The sequence below is a fragment of the Schistocerca piceifrons genome, chromosome 3 (genome assembly GCF_021461385.2).
Source record: "Schistocerca piceifrons isolate TAMUIC-IGC-003096 chromosome 3, iqSchPice1.1, whole genome shotgun sequence".
Classification (NCBI taxonomy): domain Eukaryota; kingdom Metazoa; phylum Arthropoda; class Insecta; order Orthoptera; family Acrididae; genus Schistocerca; species Schistocerca piceifrons.
In genome coordinates this window covers 169,703,956-169,718,268 of record NC_060140.1, presented here as the reverse complement: position 1 = coordinate 169,718,268, position 14,313 = coordinate 169,703,956, and the positions used below count along the sequence as shown (strand labels likewise).

Here is a 14,313-nt window from a genome sequence, read left to right as displayed (position 1 = left end):
GTTCCTGTGTGGCAATAAGGCCATAGACAATCCTACTCATGGCCTGCCAGGATACCGAAAGAATTGGTGTGATGTGGGGACAGAGGTATTGCACAGCAGAGCTGTGTTTGCAATTAGTGTCTGCTCAGACCTAAGTGCTTCTCAAGCAAAGAGCCTAGGACCAACACAACCAGTTTACTTGCTGATAATGTGCCATCGGACACCTCAAGTAAACTATCTGTGTGTCACCCATTATATATATATATTATATATTTAGTCGAGAGGGTAACAGACTTTTGAGTCACCTTGCTGTCTGTAATGCAGATGGGTTGCTGAGCAGCCCACTCGTTTTTGTTCCTCATCAAGCAATCCGTAAAAATTCTCATTGTGATGTAATTAAGGCCTCTCCCCTTTTCCACAATGCCCTTCCCTCCCTCTTTTTTCCTAACAACCCTCTCTTCTTGGTAGATTCACTTCCTGCAGTATTTACTTACACAAAACAAAGGAAGAACACATGAAAAGTTGTTTTGCACCATGTGCTGTGATTGTCATTAATTTCTTAATTTATGGTGGGCTGTGTATGAACTGTGTTTCAATAACTGAAGCTATCTTGACTTGTCTCACAATGGTTCTTGCAATAAAGCCATAACCTATTCCTTCACCCAATCTTTCCTCACTGAGTTTGTGTTCTTTGTTCAGGTGTTGTCAACTTGTTCTTAAACTCTAGCAATCCTTGTTTCTCACCTTTCATGTCTATCGTAACATGGCTCAGAATCGGCGTGCATTTTGCCGTAATCTTTGCAGTGTTATACCTCTGATACAGGGTAATTCCATGTGGCACTATTCACATCAGAATGCACACTGTTAAGAGCATTACTCTTACAATCTATCTGTATCAAGAGACTTTTTGTAATTAACAAACTTTCATGTAGAGATACGAAAGTTATTGTTATACAGTATAATACACCTAGTGCCAGCACTGTGTTCCACATGACATTAAAATATTGTAAATTAAATATTTCCTTTCAGCATGTCCCAGTAGTATGTGTACCAACTGGTGTCAAACATCTGCATCACAAGGCGCAAGAATTTGATATTGGTGTATATTTTGAAGCCAATGGCCATGGAACTGTATTGTTTGGACAGAAAGCTGATGAGCTTATAATAAAATCTGCTGCAGATTCTAGGTAATATATTTTGTTATATTCTGAAACAGGCTGAAACAAAAATCACAGTAGTCCAAATTACTGGATGTTCACAACTCACCTCACTTAATACTGGCTCTTGAAACTATAAAAGTAAGCTTTCGTGGGATAGTTGGCATTTATCTCCAAGCTCTGCCAGTTCAGGTTTTTTTTCTTCATATTTATGACAGTCTCTCTCAGGTTAAGTAAATGTGTGACTATTCATACTGCCCTTCTTTGTATACATTCAGTATCCTTTGTCGACCCTATTTTACAATAGGTTGTATGAGTGTTTTGTAATTGATCTCCTTTCTAAACTGATTGCGTTTTCCCATCATCCTGCCAGTGACACGAATTCCCCCATTTGCTTTATGCCTCTGTGATCATTCCGTTTCATTCTTGGACAAAAAGATACACCCAGGTATTTGTATGAGTTGGCTGTCCCCAATTATGACTCATTATGTCGTAATTGAAGATATTTAGTGAACTGCAAGATTTTATATGTAATATGTTCTTTGTGTAACCTTTAAGCTTCCACGGATTACAATAGGACAATGCAGTGAAGTTAGAACTGATCTTTCATTGTAATTACAGTACAATCTTGCAAATAATTTACTATATTTAAGTACAGTTGTATTATTTTTAATAGAATGATTATAATTGTTATGGAAGGGCCGGCTCTGGCTGTGGAGTGGCTTTAACAGAAAGCTGTGGGACGTGTTCTACAGTATTGCCGCAGGCACAGAGACAGGAATGCTTACTCAACAGGAACATTGTTTATTACTTGACTCCTTCCATACAGTACTTCGACAGTAGTGGCCTATGTGCCAATTGTAACATCCCCAGCAGTATGCTGAGACAGCAGCAGCTGGTAGAGTACTGCTGGCACTCTGCGATGCTGGCAAGAAGTGTGCAAGGACCATGTCAAACCTGGGACACTCTGAGACTGGCTGGAGTGTCAAGCAGTGGCAAGAACATCAGGGCTAGCTGATGACTTGTAGATCAGCAGCTTTGGTTAGTCAGTTATGCTGTTTGATGTGGCTGGAGTAACTTAGCCATACATTTCACCAATGACTGGTGCAGAGGCTGTGCCAGTTGAATGCACAACACTGAAGGAATGATGTTACCAGCAGAGCTCCCTCCATCTGGGTATTTTAAGAAAGGAGGTGGGCTCCTGTCACATACTCGACAGTGGAAATGCCACACTGTGCTGTAGTCAGCCAATGACACAGAATGCTACATTGCAAGATACTGCACTTGCAATGTTGGGGCTCCTAGCTACATGTAGTGTGTGCAATAGCAAGTTCAGGATATTAATTTAGTTCTTTGGTTCATGTGTGGTTTTTCCATCTGAATAATTGTTGAAAAGTTCATTGTTACATACAGCTGTATTAATTTATTACACTACTAGTTTGTCATAACCAAATCATCTTCAACTGTGTTGCGACATCATAATCAGATATGTGACAACCCATAACCAAAATCTCCATTCAATTATAAATCAGGAACAAATACAGCATATAGTAAATCTGTCACGATGTACATGACAATAATGATACAGCATTTGATCTTCAGTTGTGAATACACAATAATGTCCCATTCTACATGTCATTACATTTGATAACTAAAAATGTGATACTTATTTTATTATGATGTTAGATCAGTGCCTTGAACAAAAGTGATCAAGATTGAATAAAACAGCTTTCCTCCTCATGAGTAGTAGATGAAGAATGCTCTTAGATAGCTTATGTTTTACAGTCACTGAAGTTTGGTCTTAACTCTTAGATTTGTTACACTGTGGTATGATTCTAGCCATAATTGTCATTTATCCACACTCATATAATTGTGTGTACCATGCACTTAACTCGTGCAGATGTTTTCGATGTACACTGCAATCAAGTCATGATTGTGTATAGTGTTCCTGGAAAATAAGTATGCTGGAGACTGCTACTCTTGACCTAAATAAAAATCCCGTGCAACTCTCAACTATGTTTTTACTGGTGAAATCACTGAATGATGACTGGATATGGAAAATAGTACAACATTTGGTACAAAATTAAGTACAGAACTGTCACTAAGAATTAAAACAAAGGAGAGTACTCCAGAATGAGATTTTCACTCTGCAGCGGAGTGTGCGCTGATATGAAACTTCCTGGCAGATTAAAACTGTGTGCCGGACTGAGACCCGAACTCGGGACCTTTGCCTTTCGCGGATAAGTGCTCTGCCAACTGAGCTACCCAAGCACGACTCACGCCCCAATCTCACAGCTTTACTTCTGCCAGTACCTCGTCTCCTACCTTCCAAACTTTACAGAAGCTCTCCTGCGAACCTTGCAGAACTCAGTTGGCAGAGCATTTGCCTGCGAAAGGCAAGGGTCCCGAGTTCGAGTCTCAGGTCCGGCACACAGTTTTAATCTGCCAGGAAGTTTCAAAGGAGAGTACTGTTTAGATTAGAATTTTACTTTCCAATCTGTTATTGGTTACTGTAAGTAGCAGCTAGCATAACACACTGAGAGAATCTCCAGCTGTCAGGTACCTTGGTGTTACATGCAGCTTAACCCATTAGCACCGGAATTAATTTTTTCGTGATTTTTAAAAATTTGTTTTCGTTAGTATGTCTGTAAAAGGCATAAATGACACAACAGAGTTGTTTCAACGAAAGTCATTACCGCCATTAGCGAGATATTTGATGTTGCCATATGGCAACGCTAGGCGCCTTCACTACCTAAATTTATATGGATTACAACTTCAACTAAAATAAGTAGGTTATTGAAATTTCTTATTACATATACAAGTTTTGTGCAAATTTATTATTCAGTCTTCACCATACGATTGATACTTTATAACACAGTACAATTAATAATCAAAAATCAAACCTTGAACTCAGCATTATTTTACGTGAAAACAGTCAATACACAATCCCACATCACACTTTGAACACATTGTTCTCACAATAGATTTACAGTCCTTGTGTGCACACCTTTTATTCTTCTTTCCTTCTGTGTGCTGGATGAGGTGGTCAGTCTTATCAAACCTAATTGAATCTTATATGTGGCTGTCGGAACATGCCCTTGATGCAGGTGGTCTCTCGGCTCCTTTTGGTAAAGCTTGGTGTCTTTGCAAGTACACTGCTGCTACTTCTCTCTTGATATAGTTTGGTTTCTTGCTTTATTATACAAAATCCAACTGTTTTGTATGGCGACATCTAACATTCAGGTACAATTGGATCTTGTGCAGTACGCATTTATGGTGCCGGTGGGTTACAGTGCTCATAATCAACACCGATCCTTCCGTTATTTGGGATCATTTTCAGCATTAGCTCGTAGTTGACGAGAGGACAGGTTGTCTAATAATCTATAAAAATAAGAAATGAAATAGCAAATCATAATAAAGTCGGCATCAGTATATAAACAATTACAAACCAATGATAGGCATACTTACCCGACAACATGTTCATTTCCCGAATTTTCATCTATGTCTACATTCGGATCTGGGGACTCAACAAACACATCACCTTCAATATCGTCATTATAAAGAATCTCCAGCACCTCAACAAGCGAGAAACCTCTTCTAAAATGAAAAAGAGAAAATTCATCTTTTTACTGAGTACAAGCGCCTAGCATTGCCATATGGCAACACCGACGTTCAAATGGCCTAATTTATTTCACAGCAAGCAGTAACCTCCAAAGAATATATATTTGAGTATTTAAAGCACAACCATACTAAAAAAGCAAATTATATATCGTAAGTTACTGTGTAAATCATACTTACTCGAACTTATACTCCATTTTTCTTCATCACTCAGCAAACGACGACTTCCAACACTGCTTATGCCGCAGAATGTAAATGTATTGTTAAAAATGTTGCATTGTTGTGATCTTTACAGTCTTGCGGAACGGAATCCAGTGCTGCCAACACTCTCGCTTCCTTGATGTCGTGGAATCAACGATTTTAAAAAAGTGTTACAAACATTGCCATATGGCAACACACGTCGCTAATGTGTTAACGCAAGTTTCCATGTCATCTGACATGGGTATCTGCCTTCTGTACGGAACAAGAAATATGGCTCAATAGGAATCAAAATAAAGTTTTATTCATTCATTTACTCTTCAAACAACAGTTGATTTTCTGTTCAAAATACTTTCATTTGTGTTCATTAACATTTCTGTACCCTTGACCTACAATCTCCAAAATTACTTTTTCATCCACATGGTTTATTGGAGTTGACATGTTGAAAACAATTCCAGTAGAATTCTGACTGCACATGTGGCTTCTGAGGCAGTGGTGGTGGGGGCGGATGATTGTGCAAGTTTTCATTGCCTGTGGAAATGTGACTTTAACCCTTGAACGGACACTCCTATGTATAAAGTGCACCAACCACAAATAAGTCTGTTGTACTGTTCCATTGTTGCTGTGAGTCCATACCTATTTCTTCATCTGGCACATTGCTAACTTCTGCTGTCATACGTCCAATTGAGCAGCAGTAATATCAAACCAATGGCAAGCTAGGTGAGAAAAAAATGAAAGATCTGTGTAAGAAAATGACACAGATTCTGAGTTAGTTGCACAATCCCACAATGAGGCAGTTGTTTATGAGATAATTAGCAGTCAAATAAGTGGTTGGCTGTGGTCTGATGCATCTGCGCTATTTAAGGCTTCGAATGTGTCAATACTGTTGGGTAACACTGTAAGCAGCATCAGAGTGATATAATGAAAGTTTATCATTTTTAACTAAACTAAGATTTTGCTCCTACATGTTTATCTTGGTAACAAAAACACAACTACTTTTTACATGTGTACAAATACGCTGTGAGCCCTCTCGTGTTCCGCTCGAGGATTAATAAGTGTTGTGCAGTAGTAATGAGGGACCAAAGCTGGTATACCTCAGCAGAATGCCTAAGTTTTCAATAATATTGTGGTGTCACCGCCAGACACCACACTTACTAGGTGGTAGCTTTTAAATCGGCCGCGGTCCGGTAGTATACGTCGGACCCGCGTGTCGCCACTGTCAGTGATCGCAGACCGAGCGCCACCACACGGCAGGTCTAGAGAGACGTACTAGCACTCGCCCTAGTTGTACAGCCGACGTAGCTAGCTACAGTTCACTGACCAATACACTCTCATTTGCCGAGACGATAGTTAGCATAGCCTTCAGCTAAGTCAATTGCTACGACCTAGCAAGGCACCATCACCAAGTTATATAGAGATGATAATCCTGTATCAACAAGACCAATGTTCACCAATTGTGGATTAAAGTTAAGTATTCCAGCAGCTACGTACTTTTCTTTATAGCATTCATTACGTATCCTGTTTCAGACCTCACGCCAGCCTGCGTGAGTTTAAGCGCGTGCCTTTCGGCTTCCTCTCATTGTGTCTAGGCTGTCTTGTCTAGACACAACAAATATGATTTTGTAAATGCAGTACAACAGCATACATTTCATTGTGTAGTCTCATCAATAACTTTTTAAGTTTGTCCTCCTTACAGTGATAGAAACAATGGACCTAAGCAACTCCACATAAGTTTCAGCATAAAAGGAAACTGTTCACAGTACTCTAGAACAGAAGGGAACAATCATAGCAACAACAGATTTTGACTGCTTCCCTCCACTGGAAGTTCCCAAATTTGTATTGCAACTTATAGCTGAAGGAAGATAATTTATTAAAAACCCTGTTAGAAATAAGCAGGAATAGTGACAAATATTGTTCTGTGAGAAAACAAAACTAAATTGTTGAAATACCATAAATGAAATAGTGGCTCCTGCTGTAAGATTTTTTATTTTGACGTACAAAGTAACAGAGATCACAGGAATAGATCTATATTCCTTAAAAGTAGGGTATTCAGTAATGATTACCAAAGAATACATTTGGCAATATGTTATTTCAGGTAGACTGTTATGGTAAATCACCAATCATCTCCCCCCCCCCTTCCCCACACACACACACACACACACACACACACACACACACACACACACACACACACGCATGTTTATTTGGTGTTGTTACTTTCTTACTTTCACTCTCAATTTGTTTACATTCTACCAAAACTTCCATACTATATTTATTCATTATTAGATATGACATAACATTTCTCAGGTAAACAACTCTCAAATCATGCTTCCGCAGCTCGAATCTGTCTTACTTACATGGTAAGTACAAATATAAAGATTTCTGTGCATCTCAGGTTATGAGATCTTAAAAATTATCTTAATAATAAAACTATGAAGCAGCTTGATGAGCAAATCAGAACAAAACATTCTTTTACTTTTAAGGTGACAGTAGACACACTTTATTGGAGCTGCACACAATAAAAACACTTGTCACAAGACACAGTCCACAGATCAGTGTCGAAATAATAGTTAGTACCAATCATTTCCCACTTAGAAACCAGTCTGTAGACAATGCCTGTCACTATAACAACCACTTTTCCAAATCATCTTTTTTCTTATTGTTCAATCTCCTTCCCAGTTTCCAATTCTTCAGTTATTTACCTTTTAACTCCTTTCTTGAGCCCATTTTTCTGTTTCCATGGTGCTGATTCACCAAAAGTAGTATTTTTTTCATCCGAGAAAACTTTGAAATTCTCAGATTTAGTCTTTTGCTGCCTTGGTGAAGTCGGAGAAATCTCCCTTTTCATCACTGTTGTCAAAAACGGTCTTCTGTGACGAACATTACATAAAACTCTGACTCGGTCTAAGGGGACCTCACACTTCTCAGCAGGTTGAGGTTGTTTTTCAGGTAGCATAATGTTCTGGTTGGATTCCCCTTTGACTCACAGTTTTTTCTTGAGTTGAGAACAGTTCCTTCACAGCTTTTCTTTACCATGTCCATAATAGCACTACACTGCACTAAACAAACATTTTATTAATAAACAAACATTTCCTGCACCATGGAATCGTAAACTCAAACTAACAGCAATGGCTAATGTGGCAGTTCTGGGCCTCTGGCACATGACTCAGATGCATTCTTGTGGCAATTATTCAAACCACTTCCACAGTAAATATCAGGTAGCCTAGATTTACTGTATTTACTCGAATCTAAGCTGCACCTGAAAAATGAGATTCGAAATCAAGGAAAAAAAAATTTCCCGAATCTAAGCCACACCTGAAATTTGAGACTCGAAATTCAAGGGGAGAGAAAAGTTTTAGGCCGAACCTCCTAATCGAAACAAAGTTGGTCCATTGTAATATGAGACACAATTTAGATCGAATGAATGACGATACAGCTACAGTAGTTTGGTTCGAGTCATAAGCTTAACAGTTAAGCTTTACCAGGTAGCCATTGCTATGTGTCAGGTGCTCCGTCTGTATTTATACGGGTACCCTTCCTTTTTCACGTGCTTCGTCTGGTTTGAATTGATTGCTTATTTTTCTTTGATCTGATAAGTGCCATTCTCTTTGTTATAGGTGTTTATGTCACTCTAAGCTGAAAATGCATTATTGTACTGTGTCTTGCATTGCTTGTCGCATTTTGATAATGAGTGTTTTCGACCTGTCGCTGCTGGCGGCATGTCTTGCTTTTGTGCGCGCTACCGCCGCTTCCAACAAAAAAAGAATAAGAATCGTCTCATTAGCGAAACAATGGCAAGAGACTGCTATTTGTTGTTACTCACACTGCTGCTTTCTTTGATAATCATCAACAAGAACCAAATAATAGACTGCATGTGATAGAAGATGTGAAGGAGAGTTTAGTGAAAATTTTTCTTTGTTTGAAAATCTTTGCAGACGCCTCTTTAGTACATTACATTCTGGACAGAAATTAGAGTCATCTTAGATTTAAAAATCTAGTCAGTTGTCGTGCTTCATTTCTGACTGTATCACTATTCGGCGTAAGAATAATACGAATATAAACATGGCATTTGTATATTCTTCCGCGTTTGCTGTTGTCTCATTCTAGTTTCGTAGTTTATTAGGCAGACAGGATTTCATTGAGATAGCAGCAAACACGAAAGAATACATGGCAAAATGTTTATATTTGTATTATTATGGTGAAGAGAATACTGCATGTGATTCACAATTCATAAAAGTTCCTATTAGCAACCATCTCTTGTCACAAGTATGAAAAAATTCAGATCGTAGAGTTGGCCATATTGACAAACATCCCAAACAGTCTTGCCAGTCAGATTTTCATAGCATATTGAAAGGCTGCTACATTCGAAGATGAACAATACGGAATTTGTATTTACTTCGTTGGATAATGTATGAAAAAGCAGTGGTCGAAACTCGGGGCGGAGAAAAAATTTAGTCTCCAATCTTAATTGTTTTGGCGCTAGTGTTTATCTTTGTGCCTGCAAAACATGCCTCTGTAGCGCTACATACATTCGAGGGCAGAAGTTAATTGTGGTGGCACCTACCAACATTTTACAGAATTTCCGCTTACTTTGTACTCGATTCTAAGCCGCAGGCTGTTTTTTGGATTACAAAAACGGGAAAAAAAGTGCGGCTTAGATTCGAGTAAATACAGTAACTGAGTAGTGTTAGGTGCATAGCCCACATTTTGATTAAACAATATTTTTTTCATTTGTGGCACTTAGAATGGATTTCATTTTCAGTCTACAGTTGATAAAATGATGAGCTTACTACAAGAATTTCGGAGAATGCTCTCATTGCTTCAGAATCCCGATTTAACTAGATACTGCTTTCATCAGTAGATGGCTAAGTCTGCCCTCTGAAGAGTGAAGCAAGTCAGGAAATATGTCCTGACTAAAAACTGTCAATATTTGTAATTGGTTAGGGAGTGCTTATGTTGTTTCAAGTAAGAAACGCAATTTGCTTTATGCCATTTTTTATCATTCCAGTATAAAAATGGTACACCCAGGTATTTGTGTGAGTCGACTGTTCCCAATTGAGACTCATTATATATTAAAACTGCAAGATTCTACATTTCTTAACATTTGGAATCGTATCAGAATCCGACCATATATCTATACAGCTTTGTGTATTAACTTTACACTCCTTCAGCTCGTAAGTAGTGCCAGAGGTAGTAACATGTTCATTAAGCAACTTTTGAGCTTCCAAGGATTACAACAGGACAATGCAGTGAAGTTAGAACTGATCTTGCATTGAAATTACAATACAATTTTACAACAAATTTACTGTATTAAGAAAAACAGTTTCCATCAAATATTTTGAGTTCATTTAAGTCAAATAAATATGGATAAAATGTAGTCTTCAACTTTCATTGCTTGTAACATTCCAAATATCACACTGGTAAAATTCTGAGTTTATTGATGCAACTATAGTTTTAAATGATACTAGATTGTCACATAACTAATGTACATTCAGTTGAGATAACAGGCAATAGAACTATTTTCAGACAAAACAATATACAGGGCTATTACAAATGATTGAAGCGATTTCATAAATTCACTGTAGCTCCATTCATTGACATGGTCACGACACATTACAGATACGTAGAAAAACTCAAAGTTTTGTTCGGCTGAAGCCGCACTTCAGGTTTCTGCCGCCAGAGCGCTTGAGAGCGCAGTGAGACAAAATGGCGACAGGAGCCGAGAAAGCGTATGTCGTGCTTGAAATGCACTCACATCAGTCAGTCATAACAGTGCAACGACACTTCAGGGCGAAGTTCAACAAAGATCCACCAACTGCTAACTCCATTTGGCGATGGTATGTGCAGTTTAAAGCTTCTGGATGCCTCTGTAAGGAGAAATCAACGGGTCGACCTGCAGTGAGTGAAGAAACGGTTGAATGCGTGCGGCAAGTTTCACGCGTAGCCCGTGGAAGTTGACGAATAAAGCAAGCAGGGAGCTAAACGTACCACAGCCGACGGTTTGGAAAATCTTACGGAAAAGGCTAAAGCAGAAGCCTTACCATTTACAATTGCTACAAGCCCTGACACCCGATGACAAAGTCAAACGCTTTGAATTTTCGGCACGGTTGCAACAGCTCATGGAAGAGGATGCGTTCGGTGCGAAACTTGTTTTCAGTGATGAAGCAACATTTTTTCTTAATGGTGAAGTGAACAGACACAATGTGCGAATCTGGGCGGTAGAGAATCCTCACGCATTCGTGCAGCAAAGTCGCCAAAAGTTAACGTGTTTTGTGCAATCTCATGGTTTAAAGTTTACGGCCCCTTTTTCTTCTGCGAAAAAAAACGTTACAGGACCCGTGTATCTGGACGTGCTGGAAAATTGGCTCATGCCACAACTGGAGACCGACAGCGTCGACTTCATCTTTCAACAGGATGGTGCTCCACCGCACTTCCATCATGATGTTCGGCATTTCTTAAACAGGAGATTGGAAAACCGATGGATCGGTCGTGGTGGAGATCATGATCAGCAATTCATGTCATGGCCTCCACGCTCTCCCGACTTAACCCCATGCGATTTCTTTCTGTAGGGTTATGTGAAAGATTCAGTCCTCCTCTACCAAGAAACATGCCAGAACTGCGAGCTCGCATCAACGATGCTTTCGAACTCATTGATGGGGACATGCTGCGCCGAGTGTGGGAGGAGCTTGATTATTGGCTTGATGTCTGCCGAATAACTAAAGGGGCACATATCGAACATTTGCGAATGCCTAAAAAAACTTTGAGTTTTTGTATGTGTGTGCAAAGCATTGTGAAAATATCTCAAATAATAAAGTTATTGTAGAGCTGTGAAATCGCTTCAATCATTTGTAATAACCCTGTAGTATGTGGACTTTACATGAAGTTACTGAAAGGACATCAAAACATTCACAGCACTGTTAAACAGCTTTTGATTCCATGTATATATTCATGTTTTAGTAATGATGCTGCACAGCAACTCCTTGCAACCATGAAACTAATCAATCAAGCAACTGGAGATGCACTATCTGACCTCCTGCTAGTAGAGGCTGTGCTAAGTGCACGTGGATGGTCTGTTATGGACTGGGCTGCAGCCTATACAGATTTGCCTAACAAGCTACTCAAGGTCACTGTCAAGGTGAGAAATATTTATTACCTGTTGTCCATTAATGATTTAAACTTCATGTGAGTAGATTAGTAAAGCAAACAGCCAAGGAGAAGATATAACTGTGGGAAGGACATATCACCCTTCTAAGCATTTGGTAGTGAATGCCATTTATAGTTACTCAAGTAAAACTTACTTGCCTCTGCCGTCTAAAAGTTACAGTAAAAAATTTACCCAATGAAATACTAAATCATGAATTGCAGCAGTACAAACGACAGCTGTGATAATTTTTGACATTTCCACTGAGACAGACATATGTAAAAAGCACCTTTAGCAATAACATGTCAAGTCAGTTCTCAACGTTTGAAAATACAATTTTCTGAACACAAAAGTTGGCCTATGTTTAACATCAGATCAAACTTTGGTCCCCCTTTACCTACTACAGCAACTTTTGAGTTAAGGATTGATTTGTCATGCTAGTTTTTCTACAAGGAACACACTATATACACTCTTTTGAGGCAAGGTTACATTGTGTTTGGTCTGTTTTTAATAGGATCGTAATTTAATTAAGACTGCTGATGCTGAGCGGAAATGTGTATCACCTTTGGGTCTTCAAGACAGAGTGGATCAGCTTGTATCTCAGTACCCCAGTGGAAGGGCTTTCATTCGGTGAGTATAACTTAATAGTTGTTAATTTTGAGAGTCCATACTGTTTCAGATTTTCAGTGTTTTTGTGAATTACTTGCAGGCCTTCTGGCACAGAGGATGTTGTCCGTGTTTATGCTGAGGCTGATACTAGAGAACATTGTGATGAACTGGCTCAAAAAGTGGCTGAAGCTGTTTCAGAGTTCACAGTTTGAATGTAATGAATCAGAATATTGTGGAATAAAATTCTGAATATCAATTGTGTAGCTTCCTTTTCCTGATGTGAAAGATCAGTGTTAAGTAACATTAAAAATGTTATGCAGTCAAACACCTGTTTTACATTTTCATGTGGTCCAGGCTTAAAAAACACAAAATTTGTATAAAATTTAAGTGAAAGAAATTAAATGTACAATGTTTAAGCAATAATTTTTGGTAATGCATTTCATTACATGCTGTTACAGCAAAAATTGAAACTGGTGTCTGGGTAAAAGGTAATAGGGCTATTTACCAACTTGCTACGACCACAAATTACATATTCAAAACACACATTTGAGAGATCATCCTTTTTGCTCCCCAGAAAAAAGCAAAAACTGATGAACACGTTAAATTAAACCAAAAACATCACTGCAGCTAAGTGGTTAAAGCATAAATGTGGACATCTGCTTAATGGCAAACTTTGTTATTGTTTAATGCTTTCCTTATGAGCTGCACTTAATATGCTCACAATTCACACCAGAACCTTATTAGAAGTTGGCTCAGTGAATTTGTCACTATGTAAGTTTGAAAACAAGCTCAGATGCTAGTTCTGCTTCATGCACTATCACTGCTGCCAATTTTTACAATCTAGTGTATGGATCAAAATATGTGTGTAGTTGCTGCAACTGTATCATGTCAAATTTGAACAGGAAAGTCTTTAAAATGTGCTATTGCAAAACCCTTGTTCTATTCCTGTCTGACATCTCTATCATAGCACATCATCTGCATGAAAAGTATATTTCCAACACTTCAGAAAATGCTTTTATCCCTACCTGCACTCCAGTCATTGAAGGACCCCTCTGCACATCCAAGGGCAAGAGCTCATTTTGTGTGTTGGTAGCACTGGCTATTGGGTGAGTTCACTAGCTAGAAATGGACTACGTTTCCTCTATTACGAGCGAGCATATTCTTCGAGACTTGGTCTTCATTAATATTGTTGCTGAATACATTACTTACTTTACACGTGGCTAAGGCCTTATCGACAATACACATGCTCTACAAGCCTCTGCTGAATACATTACATAGGAAATAAATGCGAAAAGATGGTGGCTGGGCTCCTTCACCACATACCAGCGTGTGTCAACTGTTTCTCTGTTACCTGGCAGTAGTTTTATCCTGATTGCATGGTGAAGCTAAATGTTGGCAACACTAATTGTTGATTATGCCAGCATTTCCCCCTCTCCAAAACAGCCTAAAATATTTCCTTAACTCTGCCGCCACTTGTGTTACTTGTTTACTCCCATCAAATGTCAATAGCAAGAAGTATAAAATTGGGGAATTTTTAGCATTGATCTTATTGGTTTTTCACAGGAGGCTAAAAATTTATGGTGTAGAATCACGAAAAATGTAAAATCTGAG

The 14,313-nt window shown here is 38.7% G+C and overlaps 1 protein-coding gene across 2 annotated transcripts in view; it reads left to right on the top strand.

The window, feature by feature from the left end:
- Positions 1-12,958, top strand: part of LOC124789693 (phosphoacetylglucosamine mutase) — a 149,434-nt gene extending 136,476 nt beyond the window's left edge. For both annotated transcript variants that reach the window (XM_047257135.1, XM_047257136.1), the window contains 4 exons: positions 1,009-1,166; positions 11,910-12,087; positions 12,608-12,723; positions 12,803-12,958. In XM_047257135.1, the coding sequence (XP_047113091.1) occupies positions 1,009-1,166; positions 11,910-12,087; positions 12,608-12,723; positions 12,803-12,914 (564 nt within the window). In that variant the 3' untranslated portion in view covers positions 12,915-12,958. The remainder of the gene's footprint in view (positions 1-1,008; positions 1,167-11,909; positions 12,088-12,607; positions 12,724-12,802) is intronic.
- The last annotated feature ends 1,355 nt before the right edge of the window (positions 12,959-14,313 follow it).